This window comes from Sorex fumeus, unplaced genomic scaffold, assembly GCF_029834395.1.
Source record: "Sorex fumeus unplaced genomic scaffold, SorFum_2.1 ptg000006l, whole genome shotgun sequence".
Taxonomy (NCBI): domain Eukaryota; kingdom Metazoa; phylum Chordata; class Mammalia; order Eulipotyphla; family Soricidae; genus Sorex; species Sorex fumeus.
Genome location: NW_026606063.1, coordinates 69,036,414 through 69,056,692, shown reverse-complemented (window position 1 = coordinate 69,056,692; position 20,279 = coordinate 69,036,414). Strand labels below are relative to the sequence as shown.

The window sequence follows — 20,279 nt, the reverse complement described above, 5'->3', positions numbered from 1 at the left end:
CAAAAGCTCTGAATGGTTGGTCTGTGCTTAGGTAAAGTGGAAAACAAAACGTGGAGTGCAGATCTGGGCATCTGTCTTTTGAAAAGAGGTCGACACATCCCCACCAATGTGAACTCATATTTTATATTCCCAATCTAGGGATTCAAATCCAAGGAAAATCAATATTGCTAGATAATTCGGCTTTTGGGCAATGACACTGGAAAACTATCATCAGTAATGTGGAATTTCCTAAGGTAAAAATGATTTCTGTAGATTTACATTTCCTCTGAGGGTTTCAAGGCCTGACCCTGCTGGGGAGCTCAGGCACTGTGATCCAGGGTATTTCCCACGAGGCCTCGGTATAAGACTTTGGTCTAAGTACAGGGTGTTGACATTTTTCTTTTCTAATGGTCTATTACTTACCTAAATTCCGACCGCACCCACACATTGAAATGAAGTTCACACTCCTTTAGAACTTCTACGGTATTCATGGTTTCTAGACCTTCTAGAGTGCCCGGACAGCACATATGAACTCTGAATGAGACTGTCACCTACTTACTTCAGAAAAAAAATCTCTGTAAATTTAATCAGCAAATCTGTTGTCATGTCTCTGTTGCTGTGATGGGATTGAGAATAATAGAGTTTAAGCATGTTCATTCGACATGCACCAGAAGTGTCCAGGCTGTGCAATGATGAACAGTGTCATTCAAAATTCATATGTGCTGGCATAGGCACTCTAGATGGCCTAGAAACCATGCTTTCAAAGACATTCTGATACACTCTCAGCAGTGGAGGCATCAGGAGGAGCAGCTGGGGCAGTCCAGTCTCACACAGCTCATCTCTGGGGGTTTATGTTCTGGCCTGTATCACTGTGGGAGAACTATAACTTTGTTGACAGTAGTAAGTGGCAGCATCCTCAGGCTCCAGGCTGCTGATGGTGAGAGAGAAATCTGTCCCAGATCCACTGCCGCTGAACCGGGGTGGGACATCTGGCCCTAAATTGGTCGCATATTTGATCAGGAGCCTGGGAGATTTCCCTGGTTTCTGCTGATACCAGTGTAAACTACTGCCAATGTTCTGACTGGCCTTGCACGTGATGGTGACTTTCTCTCCCAGATATGCAGACACAGGTGGACTTTGAGTCATCTGGATATCACACTGGGAACCTGGGGTTGAAAAGAGAAACAAACATCATCACCACCATTCATTATACTATAAATTATTTTCCCTGAAGGACGGGTATCACTAGATCCAGTAAACCCGCGTTTCCCTCCTTACCTGGGAGCCAGAGCAGCAAGAAGCTGAGGAGCTGCACAGGGGCCCTCATGTCCACTCTGGGTGTCACAGACACTAACTCTGTAGGCTGACACAGACTAATATTCGGTGTCCAGGCATGAGCTCTGGGGACTTGCAAATGAGTGGGGGCTGGGCAGGCTGGGTAGGTGGAGGAGGAGGGGAGTGTGTGTGGGCACCAGCCCAGCTGCAGGGAAGTCAGGTTGTGGGTCCCTGTGGGTAATTAGAATTTTGTCAACAGAGAACATGCTCCTCCCTTGGTCCCAGGAGGACCCCAGTGTGAGCATAAAGGGTGGGTCCATGGTCCTCTGAGTTAGCACATCTTCTTTCTCTGCCTCAGATACAGGCTCTGTCAGACCACATTATAGACTTCCTCAGGAATTGTACACTTTCCTTTCATTTCTCATCTGTGGATATGATTAAGGCAAGGGAAGTTTTCTCTTTGCTTTGAAATTTCATTATTCTTTACTACACTTTGTAAAGGATTAAAATTTTATGTTTTGCTATTTGATGGGAGGGGTTGGAAGGGTCTCTCTCAGTGCTCCGAGAACCTGACGGTCACTCTTAACTTCACGTAGCTAGCGGGATGAGCAGTTCAATGCTGGGTACCAAGGACGCAAGGCTAGTGTGATGCTGCAGTGCTGGACCTGTCAGGCCTTTATCTGCAGGTGCTCTGGCTCATGATGGTCCTGTGCTCACATGTGGACACCAGCTCATGCCTTCTGATGGGTCAGTCTCCCTCACCAAGCACTATATTAGTTTATGTGGGAAATTGTTATTATTAGCAACCAGGAATTCAATGAGTGAAAAGGATTGTACAAACATTTGAGATTTTGAGTAACAAATGAGTGCTAAGATAAAGAATATCTGATAGTCCAACCCTTTCTCCCACTCATCTCTCAATCCTTCACCGGAGAAATTATCCGTTATTTCCACATCAACACAATAAAAATTTTCCTTCCTCATCTTGAAAAATTTATTCCCTATTTCTTGTCTCAGAACTGAAAATTCCTTCACCTCTTTGAACTTTCTTCCTATGTTTTATCCTCCTACGCTGAGTTGGCCGGTTGAGAATGTGTTCTGATGTGGTGGCTGAGAGGGTCCTACTTGACCGACACCTTATTGAATATCCTCTGTCTCATCACAGGTCCATCGCTTTGTTGAAATCCTGGTGTTGCTCCAAAGACATAGGAGGTCTCAGACAGAAGATGAAGTCTTAGAGTCTTGAGAAGATTGAGGAAGAGTGAATGACACCACCTCATAGCAAATGGGATTCACAGACACTAAATAAACACCTGTATGAGATACCGGGTGCCACCTGGTTGAGGAAGTCAGCATGGGGTGAGGATAGAACTCACATAAGAAGTGTCACTCAGGGTTGGGACAGAGATCCATGCTGGGGAAGTCAGCATCCAGGTTGCTAAGTGTGCCGTCCCACCATCCCATCAACATCACTGTCCTTTTATTCTGGAGGTGCCCCTGGAACTGCAAACCCAGCTCTCCCTGCATAGTTCTATGGTTTCCACAACACTGAATTCAACAACTGACAGACTAAACCAGACCCCCCTGGACCACTCGCCCAGCAGGACATACACATGCCTAAGTACTGAGTATCCTGGGAAGGGTCTGGAATGTTTCCCAGGAAGCAGCTTGTCCCAGGGAAGACCTGCAGTAATCATGGAGTCTAGAGGAGATGGTTTTCTCTGCAGTTATCAACCTGTGACTGGGACTTCCCCGAGTTCTTGTGTCAGACAGAAGCAGCTCCCGGGGCTCCCATTCTGCAGGGCCCAGAACAGGACACTCCAGTACCGTTTGATGCCTAACACATGACTTGATCAGAAGAGATCTCCCCACCCTGCAGTCATTGTTCTTCATGCAGCAGGATCCTGCTCCCAATCAGCCTCATCGGCCCTCCTTAAGAAGCTTCAAACCAATCTCTACTTACTGCTCCCTGCACCATATTTACCAAAGGCTGAGGTGAATAATGGACTGGATGTAAGAGAAACCTGGGTCCCACTTCCGCATGCAGCACAGCAGACTGAATGAACTGATTTCCAGGTATTAATGTAGGGCTTGTCCTGTTTACATGTACACTACGATGTCAATGAGATTGCTTTGTAGCCCTTTTGCAGCCTCTCTGAATGTTTCCCATTGCATCATAGTGTGACACAGGAGAATCCGGTGTCTTCTTTCAGAACAGAAATTCAGAGAATCCACACATACTTCAGGCTCCATTAGCGAAGCAGAGAAATGTGGTGGGACTGGGTGTGAAGAAGAGGGGAAGGGAATCAGAGGAGAAGAGAGAGTCATATTTCAGACATGTTCCCCTGCTAGCACACGACAGGGACAAATGGAGACGTTACTGGCGCCCGCTCGAGCAAATCGACGACTAACGGGAAGTTACGTGATTAAGTTAAGTGATCCCCTGCTATGTACTATCAGAGTCCCCAAGTCCACAGAGGCCCCAGAACAAGAGCTGCTGGGGAGGGGGTAGTGCTCCAAGTGGGTTATCTGTCACCAGGGGCAAGTTCCTGGTGACGGAGAGAGAGTCTTGTGTCTGCAGTCACTGTTCCTTCCTTGGCAGAGCACCAGGAGAGGCTATAAGCAAACTGTAGTCAGGGAAAAAGTTATAATTTCTTCTGATTATTTGATTTTTGTGTCTGGGTGTGGTGCAGTAGCTGATCCCCAATGCTGCATGTGCATCTTGCCCCTCTAATAAATTCTTGGACAAATGACTCAACCACTTCAGTATAAGAATTGATGATTTGCAGCTTTTGTGGGTTTATGGTGTTGGAGACCACCAGGGCACGCCCCCATGCCTGTGCCTGCTAAAATCAACCATGTGGTACTCAGAGACTCCTAGGAATGCCCCATACATACTCTAGAAATTTGTGATGCCAGGATTCACTTCAGTGAATTGAGGCATAAAGCGCAAGCCTTGTACTTTCTCTCCTCACTGGCTTGTTCTTATCTCAGGATGAGATGCTCCTCACACTCTGTGTGGCCCTGAATGTGACAGGGACTCTCTCCTGGACGCAAAAGGGAGGTTGGATGGGGCCACACAGTGTTTGCACTGACACCTACTGGACAAGCAACCCGGATCATTCCTACATTAATACCTGGAAATTATTTCATTCAGATGCATGCCCCTTACATTTTATGAAAACACTGTAGTTTAACAAGATGTTCATGATTATTTCTCATAGATGTTCAGCATTCCAACACCATTCCCACCAGCACTGTACAATCCCACCACCATTATTTCCATTTTTTTAAGCACCCTTTCAGCCTGACCCCATATAATGCACACAGTAATTCACTTTATATTGCTTCTGGTAAATAACTTGCTGAAAGAATGACCAAAAATGTTTCCTTAGAGGAACTTTAATGAAGATTTTTGTATCTCACCATGCAGTCATTAAGCCCTTGTACAAGAGATTACTATGATATTGTGACAGGATAGCCCTTTGTTTTTACGTTTTGTTAATTGAGATTGGTTGTTTTCTAATTTACATCACATCCAATGTGATGTGCTACTCCTCACTTATCAGCATTGTAGAGTTTTAAATGTTGCTCCTAGAATCAAAAATGTGTAATGGAGTGATACACATACAGTTAAATATTTAACTAGGTAGCAGCTTTGGGTCATGTTCGTGACTACTGGGGCTTCCCAAAGTATAGGGAGTTGGGGGCAGATAGTCCATCCCAACCCTATGACAGCCTGGAGATTTCAGTCAGAAAACTTTAAAACCTGAGTTTTTCAATTCTTTGAGGCTTGATGATGAGCAACTGACTCTGGCTGGGTGCATGGCAGTGATTGTGACATGTGGAGGTTTTTTGACTGCTTGGGGTACACCCAGCCTCCTCCAGGCTATCCGTTATTATATAGGACAATGGGGGGTCTGGAAGAATCTCTGCAACTTGTCGATATCTTTTAAGAATTTATTCATGACCTCTGCCTGCTCTCCTTTGGCGGCTCCATGGCTGCCATCCTCCTGGGGGCCATTGGACAGTCAGGTTTGAACCCACAGTGATGAGACACGCCAGGTCTCCAGGATGGGGGTGGAATCAGCCCTTTCCTCCCTGCCCCAGTGAGACACTGAGTCGCTACCCACAAATGGCCTTTCTGACTCCTGATCAAGCTACTTAATGGCCATGATCCCAGAGACTCAAAAACAAATCTCGCAACCCAGCAGGCTTTGGCAGAAATCCGTCCAGATTCAGTTGTTAGAATTTCGGAATTCCAAAATCGCATGACCACTACTGTGGCCACGAGACAACATATGTTATTCGTGGTCAACAATAGAAAACAAATTATCTTCTGTTGCCTTTTAGCAAGTCTGTGTGTTGGTATAAAATCCCAGGAAATAATGGTGGGTCTGTCGTCAAAATATAGAATGTAGTCAACGTAGAGAGAGAGAGAGTAATGTAGAGTCATCTGCCCCACAGGTAGGGGGAGGGTGTAGGATTGGGGGAATAATAAGGTTTTGGGTGGTGGAAAATGAACACTGGTGAAGGGACGGGTGTTTCGTCATTGAATGACTGAGACTTAAACCCAAAAGCTTTGAGGCTGCTCTCACGGTGATTCAATAAAAAAAATGTATAGAAAAGAAAAAAAAGTGATGTGTAGTTCATGCCCAGTTCAATCAACATAATAAATGGCTAATAAATAACAATACTGCTACACTAAAAAAAGAAAAGGAAAAAAAAAGAATTTATTCATGAGACTCTAGATCATGGCTGGTGAATCCAGATGCATTTTCTAATAGGAAAACAAAACATTCAACAGCTTTATATTTAAGACATGTTTGTCTTTTAACCAATAAAACACGAATGAAAACTAATCCTCTTTATCTCAGCAATCAGAAAAGCAAGTGCTGAAGATGAAGAAAATAGCAAAGCCCCTGTCCCCCCCCTCATCTATTCTCCCTTGACTACCTTGATCTGTCCTGAGGCAGACCCTGCTCCAAGGTGCCGGGTGAAGCTTGAGCTCAGGCTCCCTCACAGGAATATGCAGGCTGTGGGCTCACACCCCCACATGGGATTCTCACATTCTGGGAGGCTGGAAAGTGAAGTCCAAGGTCCAATAAGGTCACTTCCAGTGACATCATCCTTCTGTCAGCAGGAGCCCCTCTCTCCTTTTGTCCAACAAGTCATTCCTCAGTGGGTGATGTGGGGACAGAGGAGTTTTCCTATTGCCTCTATACTCCCATCTAATCCCTCTGTGTGACCTCATTTTACATAAGTGACTCTACAGATCTATTTCCAATTCTGAGCAATAAATAAAAGTGCACAAAAGACAGATAGGACAGAACTTCTGTGACTTTTATTTATTTATTTATTGACTCGAGTGACTCGAAAGGTATATTTCCAATAATGAGCAATAAAAATTGGAAGAAAACAGTCGATAGAAGACAGGCAGGACGGAAGTTCCGTGACTTATATTTATTTATTTATTGAATCACCATAAAATACACAATTACAAAATCATTCATTCATGATCAGGTTTCAATCATAGAATGGTTCAACAGTCAACCCTTCACTAGTGTACATTTCCCACCAACAATGACAAAATCACTTCTATCCCAATGTCAGAAAAGGGTGAAAATGTCGCTGCAACTCAGACTCTAGCAACCTTCATACTTTGCCACAACACGAACAGAACACCTCCTGACAAGTTACCCTCTCAGTTTTTCTAAGATCCAGTGTACTTCTTTTGTCACTTTTGGGGTCTTTCTGCCATCTACGGGTCAACTGTCATACAACAACTTAATAGGTTTCAAGTGCTGGTGCTGGTGGTTTCTGTGATCCTGTGTCATCCAAAGAGACTTTTCCCAGGTGTTTGGAAAAATGACAAACAGGTGTTCAGAAATTCACAAGGACATAGTTACATCCCAGGTGTTATAAACCCAGAAGATGTCATGGGTATTGTTTTAGAAAAAGTAGAAGGTTTTCAGAGACAAGTAAGAGCTATAAGAATAATGGCACACTTGGGGGTGGATGGCAGAAAGCTGAGGGCTCCTGGGTCCTCTCTAGAGTGGCTAATGCAGCCTCATTCCTCCACCAGGATAACCCAGACGTGCTCTGAGAACCAGAATGGATGCACCACTGAGGAGCCCTCCTGACCTTGACCTCTAGACCAAGACTGATGAAGTTTGTTCCTATGACTCTATGAGAAAGCCAGGTATAATTCAATCATTTTTGACCCAAAATGCTTTTTTGGTGTGTTATACTTCAAACATAGAGCTTCATTAATGGAATCATGTTTTTTTATATCGAAGTTACATGCCTGGTCCTAGAGTTAATTTTGGCTTGTGCTTTTCCAATGTGCGAATTTCTCTACAAATTATTCTGTAGCAGAGACTTGAAATGCAACTAGTACAACTCGGTAGTAGTTTTACTTCTGAGGTCATTACAATATTAAACTATGCAGTTGTGTCTTAAATGTAGCCATGCCTCATATCATACATTGTACAAATATGTTTTAGATCATTTACCAGCTAACAAAATGTTTGTAGGAAGTAGTAAATAGCACTAGGATTATCAGGCTGCCAATTGTTAATCAGGGCTCAGGTCCCCTGCTCATGTCACCAGCCTGGGGTGTCAGTGACAAATATGGATAAATCATGCAGTGGTTAATTGTAACCTGCCCTCATATGTACGCCTTCGTGTGGGGAACAGAGTCCCTCTCCCTTGGTGTATTGGAGAAGGAAACTGCATTCTTTTTTCGCGGGGGGGGGGGGGTCTGTAATCTTGTAAAGCATTAAAGAGTTGGAGAGAAAACAGACAGAAACAATTGTAAAGTTTGTCCGCCCTCTAGTATTTGCAGTAATATATGCTGCCCGTTTTGAGATTGCTTAGAGAGTTGCCATTGCTTGAGTATGAATCACTTTGCTCCAACATAATTACTGAACATTTACTGGATGTTATTTTGGAACTAAGAATATGATTAGGCTGTTTCTTTATACCTGACTACTTATGAAATTGATAGTTATTCTATTGTATGATTTTATCTGTAATCCGCAATGTGGCAAAGCCTCTGGTACACCAACCACACTGACTAGGACCATGAAGGGCGTATTAGCAGTACAGCAGGGGCTCTCATAGTCCAGAGCCCACAGCTGCAGCCTCCTCCCCTGAGAGCCCCCAATACCTTCCTCTCACTTAGACCCTGAAACTCACTGCTACTGTCTGCTCACCAGCAAAGAACACATGTGGGATCTGTCCCAGGACATGTGCAAGGTTTGTTTCGGGTCCATATCACTATGAATGTAAACTTCATAAAGTGCATGCAATAGTAAACTCCAATGTCCGCAGGCTAACAACTTATACTGGACTTGTGCCCCTACTGATGAGAACCTGATCATTTGTGTAATATCAGCTGCTGATAGCTAATTTCATATATTTATACTGACATGCACAAGACCCGCTGCCCTGTGGACCATGGGGCAGTAACTCAGTTATTGTCCCAGCACTTCTAAGATCCAGGCTTTCTGCCTTGTCAGTTCTAGGTTCTGTCCCCAATCTAGTGGCTGAAATGATTTCAGATGCTTTTGCCAGTGATGCTGTTAGAGATTTTTAATAAATTTTTGAAATTAATAAATGTTTGAAATAAATATCAGTTCATTTATTAGGAACCAAAATGACTCCCTGTCTTAAATAAACTGCTCACATAGTTGAGAAGTAAGGACTAACAGAGGATAGGAATTCAGGCAGTAATTATGTTACCAGGAGTTAAGCGATAGTTTCTTTCATTCTCAAGTGACATGGATGTAATTTGAGAAAGATATTCAGGAAGGAGGAGGAAATGACAGGTGAGCATGGGTGAAATGTCAGGAAGCAGAAGGTTTCTGACCCCTGATATAGACTTCTCAGCCCAGCTTCAAGCTTACTTTGATAACCATCTAGACCAGATCAGAGACCCATAGATTCTACAACCAGTAAGGAGGCGTCTGGGTCATCAGCTAAGGGACACACTGCATGTTTCCATAGGATGATGCCTGTGCCCATCACTGTTTCAGAAACCAAATGGGACGATCGAACCATTAGTGCCCAACAACAGTTTTTTTTAAAATTTTTAGATGTCCTAATGAACTGGGACCTCAGAATTGTGAAATGTCGTCCAAGTCAGTTTCCTTCCTGGAGCTAGATTATTTTTATTTTTATTTTTATTTATTTATTTATTGCTTTTTGGGTCAAACCAGGCAATGCTCAGGGGTTACTCCTGGCTCATGCACTCAGGAATTGCTCCTCTTGGTGCACGGCGGACCATATGGGATGCTGGGAATCGAACCTGTGTCGGCCATGTTGGCTGCATGAAAGGCAAACGCCCTACCCGCTGTGCTATTGCTTCAGCTCCTAGATTATTTTTAGCATAACAAAACTGGGCTCTGTGAAAATCTATGCCACATATGGACTTTGGGTACTTGAAATGTATCATGCGAAAATAATAGCTGATTTTAAATGCAATAAAAATATTAGGTTCGTCCAATTTAACAGTTTTCACCCTATTGGATTACATTAATCGTGAGGTTTTATGCAGTAAAAAATAGCCAAATCGCCAGGACAACAGGTCCAATATTTATTCTTGTTCCCTTCAGCCAACTGTGTGTTATACACGTGTCAATGTGGATACTACATTTGGCAGATCTCTGGGAACTTCCCTGGTTTCTGCTGTTTCTGGACACATATGGAGACTCTGTTGAGCCCTGAGGGAAGCTGGATGTTGGGCCCACAGGCTGCACTAGAACCCAGAGAAGGAGACTGAACTCCAGGACGTCACTGTGTTGATTTTGACCCCAAGCTCTTGCTAGTGCCATTGATGTGCTAGAGCAGAAAGGGCTGTTACACTGCATGAACTGAGCCAAGGTCCCAGCTCAGTGCCTGGATCACAGGAACCTGCCCCTGAGCCCCAACATTCCCCTTCTCAGCTGGAGCTAGAGCCTAGGGTATAGGGGACAAAGAACCTGTGTTCAGGCCACAGTGTAAAATCTTATCACGCCGAAGGTTGTATGTTCACGGGCTCACTGGACGACACTGTCTCACCGCCTGCATTCGGTGCTCTTGAGCCGCTGTGTGTGGCCTGGATCGGAACGACTGTTGGCCAAGGGCAGATGGAAGAAGAAACGGGGGCCAGGCCGGTCTATATCAGTAGTAGTTTATTCCAATCCTCTTTACTCCTGTCTTTCTCTGCCTCCTTCTCTCCTGGGCCCCAGTCTTGGAAGCTCTCTCCTTCTGGCTCTGACTCTGGATCTCTGGAGCCCGAGCTCTCTCACTTCTGACCCCTTTTCCGAGCTTACGTTTTAGTTTATATAGCAGTCACATAAGGCGGTGACATAAAGGTGGGTTGAATACTGACGAATCAACAAAGAGAGGTAAGACCACTCCTCCAGGAGATTAACTCAAGGATAAAATCTCATCTACAGAGATTACTTCAGATTACTAGGAGATCCACCCAAGGGTGGGATCCCAACAAGGGTGTGTTCTTCCTTCAGTTAGTAATCTACTTAAATAGTTGTAATAAATCTACTTCTAATATTTCTAGCAATGTCATTCTGTACGAGCACAGTAAGAGATATAAATTTAGTTTGGTTCTTCCTGAGAACATCTCACTATACATTTCGCAGTCCTCAGGCCAGGTTAATCTTCCTAGCTCCAGCAGGGTCCTAGTCTCGTCGTTACTTACTTTTGGATCATGACAGCATTTGTCCATGATCATGCCCTCAACTTATAGTTGAGTATCGTGGCTCTTTGGCCTGGCCCATTTTGATGCCAGGGTAGCTCACTGCTTGCCCTGGGTCCATTCAGTCCCTCGTCGGGACCCTGCTTTTGGGGTGCTAGGAACTAAGGGCAACTGAGTCAAGAAATCAGTTGCCCAGGAGTAAATATTATTCGGAGTCAATCAACTCCCAAGTTACAAAGCATAATATTAACTGTCTTCCTGTGTCCACACAGAAAGGACATTGCTTACAATACAAGTTCAATGTTCTTAGATGGGTGTGACCTGACAAACCTAAGCTACCTGAGGAAGGACAAAAGAGTGTTATCCTACACCACAGCAACTCCATGGCCCAGGGCCTTCCTGCCCACAGGGCAGGACCAGTTTGGCAAAGGCTCTGAATGGTTGGTCTGTGCTTAAGGAAAGTGGAAAACAAAACATGGAGTGCAGATCTGGGTATCTGTCTTTTGAAAAGAAGTCGACACATCCCTACCACTGTCACCTCATATTTTTTGTTCCCTACCTAGGGATTCAAATCTAAGGAAAATCAATATTGCTAGATAATTGGGCTTTTGGGCAATGATACTGGGAAAATATCATTAGTAATGTGGAATTTCCTAAGGTACAAATGATTTCTGCAGATTTACATTCCCTCTGAGGATTTCAAGGTCTGGCCCTGCAGGGGAGCTCAGGCACTGTGATCCAGGGTATTTCCCATGAGGCCTCGGTATAAGACTTTGGGCTAAGTACAGGGTGTTGGCATTTTTCTTTTCTAATGGTCTATTACTTACCTGAATTCCTGCCCACCCCCACACATTGAAATGAAGTTTACACACCTTTACAACTTCTACGGGGTATGCAGGGTAGTATATCACAGTTACTGTCACTAAAATTGTTTTATTTCCCATTAAGATGTCAGGATAAAAATCCCTCAGTCAAGGGAGTAGATCTCATTGCCCTCTTCTCCCCTCTCCCCACACACAAACTGCAGGATTGGGAGGGTTTGTCCCCTGGTGAGACACAGTCTCTGCCTCTGACCCACATCAGACAAGACATCAAGTCATGGGAGGATGCGCCCTGTGAGACACCTTCAGTGTGAGGCTATGAAGCTGCTAACGTGTCCTCAAAATTGGGTGGCAATGTGTGTGATTATTTAAAAAATGTCCTTTAAAGCATGGTTTCTAAACACCTTTATTTACCTGAACAGACACACAAGAGGATAAGTGCTGGGTCAAACTTCATTAGAAGAAACTGTCCACCTGTTTTCAAATGCATTCCTATAAGCAATATCTGAGAGTTTTTATGCCTCTAAATCCTTACCAACTCTTCATAGTTTGTTTTTTCTAATTTTATCTTTTCTAGTAGATGTGTCCTGAGAGTTCCTTGTGGTCTTAATTTGTGTTTACCTAATAAAAGTGATACAAAAAAAATAAAGCATGGTTTCTAGACTTTCTACAGTGCCCAGGACAGCACATATGAACTCTGTATGGCTGTCACCTACTTACTTCAGGAAAATAATCTCTGTAAATTTAATCAGCAGATCTGTTGTCATGTCTCTGCTACTGTGATGAGATTGAGAATAATAGAGTTTAAACATGTTCATTCGACATGCACCAGAACTGTCCAGGCTGTGCAATGATGAACAGTGTCATTCAGAATTCATATGTGCTGGCATAGGCACTCTAGATGGCCTAGAAACCATGCTTTCCAAGACATTCTGACACACTCTCAGCAGTGGAGGCGCCAGGAGGAGCCTCTGGGGCAGCCCAGCCTCACACAGCTGATCTCTGAGGGTTTATTTTCTGGCCTGTATCACTGTGGGAGGTAAATTACTAGACTGTTGACAGTGATAAATGGCAGCATCTTCAGACTTCAGGCTGCTGATGGCGATAGTGAAATCTGTCCCAGATCCAGTGCCGCTGAACCGGGGCGGGACATCTGGACCTAAATTGGTCGCATATTTAGAATCAGGATATTTAGAATCAGAGGATATTTAGAATCAGAGGATATTTAGAATCAGAGGATATTTAGAATCAGGTCACATGCTTAGAATCAGGTCGCATATTTAGAATCAGAGGAGAAGAGAGAGTCATATTTCAGACATGTTCCCCTGTTATGCACTATCAGAGACGCCAAGTCCACAGAGGCCCCAGAACACGAGCTGCTGGGGAGGAGGTAGTGCACCAAGTGGGTTATCTGTCACCAGGGGCAAGTTTCTGGTGACGGAGAGAGAGTCTTGTGTCTGCAGTCACTGTTCCATCCATGGAAGAGCACCAGGAGAAGCTATAAGCAAACTCTAGTCAGGGAAAAAGTTATAATTTCTTCTGATTATTTGATTTGTGTGTCTGGGTGTGGTGCAGTAGCTACTCCCCAATGCTGCATGTGCGTCTTGTCCTTCTAATAAATTCTTGGACAAATGAGCCAACCACTTCAGTATAAGAATTGGTGATTTGCAGCTTTTGGGGGATTATGGTGTTGGAGACCACCAGGGCACGCCTCCATGCCTGTGCCTACTAAAATCAGCCATGTGGTACTCAGAGACTCCTAGGAATGCCCCATACATACTCTAGAAATTTGTGGTGCCAGGATTCACCTCGGTGAATTGAGGAATAAACCGCAAATATTGTACTTTCTCTCCTCACTGACTTGTTCTTATCTCAGGATGAGATGCTCCTCACACTCTGTGTGTCCCTGAATGTGACAGGGACTCTCTCCTGGATGCAAAAGGGAGGTTGGAAGGGGCCACATAGTGTTAGCACTGAACATCTACTGGACAAGCAAACCGGATCATCCCTACATTAATACCTGGAAATTATTTCATTCAGATGAAATTTACACTTTCTGTAAACGCTGTAGTTTGCCAAGTTGTTCATGATTATTTCTAGATGTTCGGCATTCCAACATCATTCCCACCAGCACTGCACCATCCCACCACCATTATTTCCAATTATTTAAGCATCCTTTCAGCCTGACCCCATAGAATGCACACAATAATTCACTTTATATTGCTTGTGGTAAATAACTTGCTGAAAGAATGACCAAAAATATTTCCTTAGAGGAAGTTTAGTGAAGATTTTTGTATCTCACCATGCAGTCATTAAGCCCTTGTACAAGAGATTACTATGATGTTGTGACAGTATAGCCTTTGCTTTTACATTTTGTTAATTGAGATTGGTTGTTTTCTACATTACATCACATCCACTGTGGTGTGCTATTCCTCACTTATCAGCATTGTAGAGTTTTAAATGTTGCTCCTAGTATCAAAAATGTGTAATGGAATGATACAGCTACAGTTAAATATTTAACTAGGTAGCAGCTTTGGGTCATGTTTGTGACGACTGGGACTTCCAAAATATAGGGAGGTGGGGGCAGGGAGTCCATCCCAACCTTCTGACAGCCTGGAGATTTCGGTCAGAAAACCTTCAAACCTGAGTTTTTCAGTTTTTTGAGGCTTGTTGATGAGGAATGGACTCTGGTCAGGTGCATGTCAGTGATTGTGAAATGTGGAGGTTTTTTGACTGCTTGTGCTTCACCCACGCTCCTCCTGGGTACCCCTTATGACTCAGCCTATGCATGGTCCGGTCCTGAAGAATCTCTGCAACTTTTTTTTAACTCTTTCAAGATTTATTCATGAGTCTCTGGATCATGGCTGGTGTATCCAGGTACACTGTCTTTTTAAATTTTTTTATCTAATTTTAATTTTTTATATATTTTATTTGCATAAAATAGTTCACAATAGACCTGTTAACTCAATTTTCCTTAGATACAGCGTTCCCCTTTTGTCATTTATTGGGTCTGTCTGCCCTCTAGTGGTGTCATGCAGCAACTTATTTGGTTTCAGGTGCTGGTGGTCCCTTAGTTCCTTAGTTCCAGGGAGATCCAGAGAGACTCTTCAAAAGTGTGTGGAACACACAATTTAACGTTTGTCATCAAACCAGATTATGTGGAAATTTATAGCTCTAAAGTCAATCTGACTGACACTTCAACCTTTGTCCATCGGGTGTCTTGACAAGAATGAGACCAAGAGACACACAACAAGAGCAACTAACATACGCTCAAGGACTGTGCAAGCTTTAGGGGTCCCAGGAAGATCCAGTCACCTCACAGGAAGCCATTTATTCAAAGCAAAGTCGCTTCCCTACTGTGGTTCCCAACAGGTAAGCTAACAGGAACATTAAGGACAGTGAGTGAGCACATCCGTATGCAGTAGTGCATGAGAAGCCATGGGAGCCCCCAGAAACATTTATAGCAGTCAGCTTGTACTGCACTTGTGCTCGCACTGCAGAGAACATGATCATTTGTGTAAAACCAGTCTCTGAGAGCTACTTTCATACATTTACCCTCACACCCATAAGACCTGCTGCCCCTGTTGACCACTGGACACTACGACACTAACTCAGTTATTGTCCCAGCAATTCTAATATCCAGGCTCTGCCTTGTCAGTTCTGGGGTCTGTCTCCCATCTAGTGACTATTTTCTGATACAGCAGCTGGAATAATTTCAGGTGCTTGTGCCAGTGATGCTGCTCGAGACTTTCGATAAGTGTTTGAAATTGACATTACAATCAATATTATCAGTTCAGTCAGTAAGAACAAAAACGACTCTCCTTCTAAATAAATTTCTCAACTCGTTGGGAAGTAAAGATAACAAGGGGACCAGGAATTTATGATCGTTGTGTCACCAAGGGGTAAGCGCTACTTTCTTTCATCTTCAAAAGATATGGATGTAATTTCAGAAAGATTTTCAGGAAGGAGGAGGAAATGACAAATGACCATGGGAAAAATACCAGAAGGATGTCACCACAGTGAAGAGACCTTAGGGATGGGGAAACAGGCCCCTACATCTTCCCTGGGCCATCTCCACTTTCCTGATGTTTCTCTCTCACACAGTCTGACACACACACAGAACACACAAGGAGGCCAGTAGGCCTCCCAAACTCCCCTTCCTGATCCCATTCTTTCTCTTCTCCCAGCTCCCCTTATCTGGGATGCACAACATCAGCAGACCCAGAAACTGAGCAGGGAACCTCATTTTGAGAGTTGATCTGAGGAGACATGATAGCTGAAAGCAAGACAGAGCTGACTCTTATGTGAGACTGTTCGATATAGACCCCTCCCCAAGGACAGCATGCAAATGCACAGATGGGTGCATCGGTGTGAAAAGACTTCAAGGAAGGAGTAGCTTCTCTTGAGCAAAGTGACGAATGTGTCTTCTAGTCTATGAAAAATAGTGGAAACATTAACTTAGCCTGGATGGTAGTGGTTAAGATGGAATATTTCTCAGTCTAACAAGGGTGACACAGATGTGTGTCGATGTTTCTTTTGTTCTGTTTTATGATTTGGGGGCTAAACCCAGCAGTGCTTCAGGGGTTACTCTTCTTTTTTAAAAATGTAGGAGTACTGCTATTTATTCAGCCACTGATTAGCTGATTGAATTGGGCATGAATTCCACCTTACTTTTTTTCCCATAATTTTATTTATTTTTTTCTTCATATATTTATTTATTGAATCACTGTAGGAAAAGTTACTAAGCTTTCAGGTTTAAGTCTCGGTCATACAATGATCAAACACCTCTCGCCTCACTAGTACTCATTTTTCACCACCAAGAACCCCAGTATACACCCCCCTCCCACCCCTCCCAAAGCCTGTGAGGCAGATGATTTCTACTTAACTCTTCTCTACATTGATTACATTCATTACTTCGACAAAAGATGCACCATTATTGTTTAGAATCCCTCCCCAACAGTCAGAATTGCTGAAAATGCATTGTGAAATACTTTGTTTTCTATAGCTGGTTATGAGAAACATATAATGTCATATAATGATTTTGGATTTCTGCAAAGAGCCAGATAATTACGAGATTGGTTTCTGTGCATCTGGTGTTATGACTGTGCCGGAGAGCCACTCTTGGGGGGAAATTGTGACCTTGGTAGGGTGTGAAGGACGATCTGTTATTGCCCCCCTTCCCATGAGACTGCAGTTGCCCTGTCACTGCCAGCTCATACCTGGCTTTCCAATAAGCTCTGAGGTGGCAGCCACCTTTCTGCCGGGGGGTGGGAGGGGGTGCGGGGGGGAGGGGGTCAGGTGGGGGGGTTAAGGCGGAAGGGAGAAACACCCTTTCCCTCCCAGGGAGGCCTGACACTGTAGTTTAATGCATGGTCCATTCACTTTTCTGCCGCAGCTGCCGGATTCTGGACTAAGTCCTTTTGCCTCTGGAGCCATGGCCATGTCGGAGAGCCGCTTGTGGGGGGCCACTCGTGACCTCGGTAGGGCGTGAAGGATGACCCGGTACTGTCTCCCTTCCCATGAGACTGCAGTTGCCTCAGGGGTTACTCTTGACTCCACTCAGGAACTACTCCTAGCATCCTAGCAGTATTTGGGGGACCGTATCGGATGCTGCCTGGAAGCATAAACTCTGCACTATCACTCTGATCCCCTCACTGTTTCTCTCACAATTAGTATATTTATGATTTATCAGGTGCTATGTGTCTAGGCCAACCTCAGGCAAGCAATTGACAGAAAAATCTGTGTGCCACATAACTTTCTTTTTCTTTGAGTCACATCGGCAATGCTTAGGGCTCACTCCAGGCTCTGCCTTCAGGAATCACTACTGGTGATGTTCAGGGCACCATATGGGATGCCAGGACTTGATTCCAGTTTGTTTATGTGCAAAGTAAATGTCCTACCCACTGTGATATGGCTCCGGTCCCAAGTCTCATCATTTATAATGGACATGGGAGAGTCAAATTTCTCTTTTTCTGTTGTAATCAGGTTAATAGTTTCACATTATTATAATCAAGAATTTGGAATTGCCTTTCCCTGGAGCCTAATGAAATTAATTCATGGTGACATGTAAGTTAAAGGAGTTTGACACAAAACAAAATAAATCCTCCTTTTACTGAAGTTGCATTTATACTCTCAAACTATATCCTAAAGTGTCAATTAAGATCATTCAAGTTGAACTACATTTAGGTAAAGGTAAAGGTAAAGGCCCTCCCGTTGATCGTCGATTTGCTCGAGCGGGTCCAGTAACATCTCCATTGGAAACTTTGTTGTTACTGTGTTTGGCATATCGAATACTCTCAGTAGCTTGCCGGGTTCTCCGAGAGGGGCGGAGGAATCGAACTCGGGTCGGCCATGTTGGCCGCTAGTAAGGCAAACGCCCTACCGCTGTGCTATTGCTCCTGTATTTAAAGAAAGAGAAGGATTATACATGCATCATTAAGGCTCAAATTCAGTTATAGCAATATAACTCAGTGAAGCAAATTGTCTCTCTAGAGGTCAGAGCAGGGGGTGCTTTTTGACATAGCAGACCCTGGGATGTGAATCCTAGGGTCTACTAGGGATTCAACCCAGATTCTCCAAGGGGGTTCCACAGGCAGAGCAGATTATTGAACTTAAAATTTTAGGGTCTAAATCTTACAAACTTTCAACCCTTTCTTGGTTCAACAGTGTTTGGATGATATTTTGATGTTTTCTTTAACTGTTTAAGACGATAGCAGACTATAACAGATAACTTAATTAGTACATGGACACTATTGTCCTAACAGGTGACTACCCCTATTTTTTAGGAAAACCCCCAAATTTCATTTCTGACTCTTTGGCTTGTGCCTTTGCTTAGGCCTATTTGCTTGTGGGGCTGGTTTGGGGAGGTGCCCTGCTAGGCTGCCTGGTGTTCTGAAGTTCTGCTGCCCTGACTGTTATTCCCCACTCCCAAATAGTGAAGAAAATTCAACCCCCCGCCGCCCCCAGCTGTGTGACTTGAGCCTTGTGCCTTTGGTTTGGACCTTGGGTAAGGAAGGACTCTGTGTCTGGAAGTTTTATTTTTGGTTTGCAGAACTCAGGGGTGGCACTCAGGGGCATTCAATGACTTATTTTTTCTCTCTTTTCCTTCTTCCCTTCCCTTCCCTTCCCTTCCCTTCCCTTCCCTTCCCTTCCCTTCCCTTCCCTTCCCTTCCCTTCCCTTCCCTTCCCTTCCCTTCCCCTTATTTTCCCTTCCCCTCCCCTCACCTGATCTCCATTTTCTCTATATTTCCTTCCTTCCTTCTTTCTTTCTTTATTCTTTCTTTCTTTCTTTCTTTCTTTCTTTCTTTCTTTCTTTCATTTTTGGTCCAAACCTAATATTCTCCTGGCTCTGTGCTCAGTGATTACTCCTGACAGGCCAGGGTACTATAGAAACACGCCACATGCAAGACACCTGCCTTACCGTCTGTAGGATCTCTCAGAACCATGCATTGCAAAATGGATTGTAGAGAACATATTTTTTTTATTAGTGAGACACCATGAGTTACAGTTGTGACTTACAAATTTTTGCTTGGGTTTCAATTATACAATGATCAAACACCCATCCCTCCACCCGTGCCCATTTCCCACCACCACGGATCCCAGTATCTCTCCCATTCCCATTCCCACTCATCCCACCCTGCCTCTGTGGCAGGGCATTCCCCTCTGTTCTCTCTCTACTTTTGGGTGTTGTGGTTTGAAAAAAAGGCATTGAGTGGCAATCATGTTTGGCCTATTGTCTACTTTCCGCATACTTCTCCCATCCTGGGAGGATCCTCCAAACACCCTTTATTTGGTGCTCCTTTCTCTATCTGAGCTGTCTATCCCTCTAGCATGTGCGGCTGTCCTCCAAGCCATGGAGCAAAATTCCTGGTACTAATCTCGGCCATTCTTGGGTGTTAGTCTCCTATTTTGTTACTTTATGTTCCCAAGATGAATGCAATCTTTCTATATCTATCCCTCTCTTTCTGGCTCATTTTGCTTAACATGATACTTTCCACGTAGCACCACTTGTATGTAAATTTCATGACTTCATCAAAAAATATGGAACGCTTCACGAATTTGCGTGTCATCTGTGCGCAGGGGCCATGCTAATTTTCTCTGTATCATTCCAATTTTTAGTATATGTGCTGCCGAAGCGAGCATGAGAGAACATAATTTTGTACATAAATAACTGCTAATATTAATCGCTATTTGAAATCTCTCTTGAGATCTCTTTTCCTTTGCATAAATCTTGATATTGGAACCCAGGTTCCTGGCGGATATGTTGTCTGAACCCTTGTGCTGCTTTTGCCCACATAGCCGAGCACATGTGTTGCCTGCATCTCCCCTCTTGAGATGTGTACTTTTATGCTTTCATGTCTAATGCTGGGATGTGTCTAGGGGTTCTCTCTCTGTCTCCATTCTTGGAGAAGCCCACATTCTCTCTTGAGTGCATTGACTCTCTCTCGCTCCCCCCCCCAAAAAAAAACCCTCCAAATAAAATCTAATTACTTCAAATAATTGTT

The 20,279-nt window shown here is 43.9% G+C and overlaps 1 non-coding gene and 1 gene segment (V, D, J or C); both read right to left on the bottom strand.

Annotated features, from left to right (window-relative positions):
• Positions 1-828: 828 nt before the first annotated feature.
• On the bottom strand, positions 829-1,306 carry LOC130037802 (immunoglobulin kappa variable 1-39-like). The segment is given in 2 exon segments: positions 829-1,145; positions 1,258-1,306. Coding segments are annotated over 2 exon segments (366 nt in total).
• An 18,503-nt stretch (positions 1,307-19,809) lies between these two features.
• LOC130038030 (U6 spliceosomal RNA) lies at positions 19,810-19,917 on the bottom strand. The gene has a single exon (XR_008794588.1). It is a non-coding gene; the product is annotated as a U6 spliceosomal RNA (small nuclear RNA).
• Between the last annotated feature and the right edge of the window lie 362 nt (positions 19,918-20,279).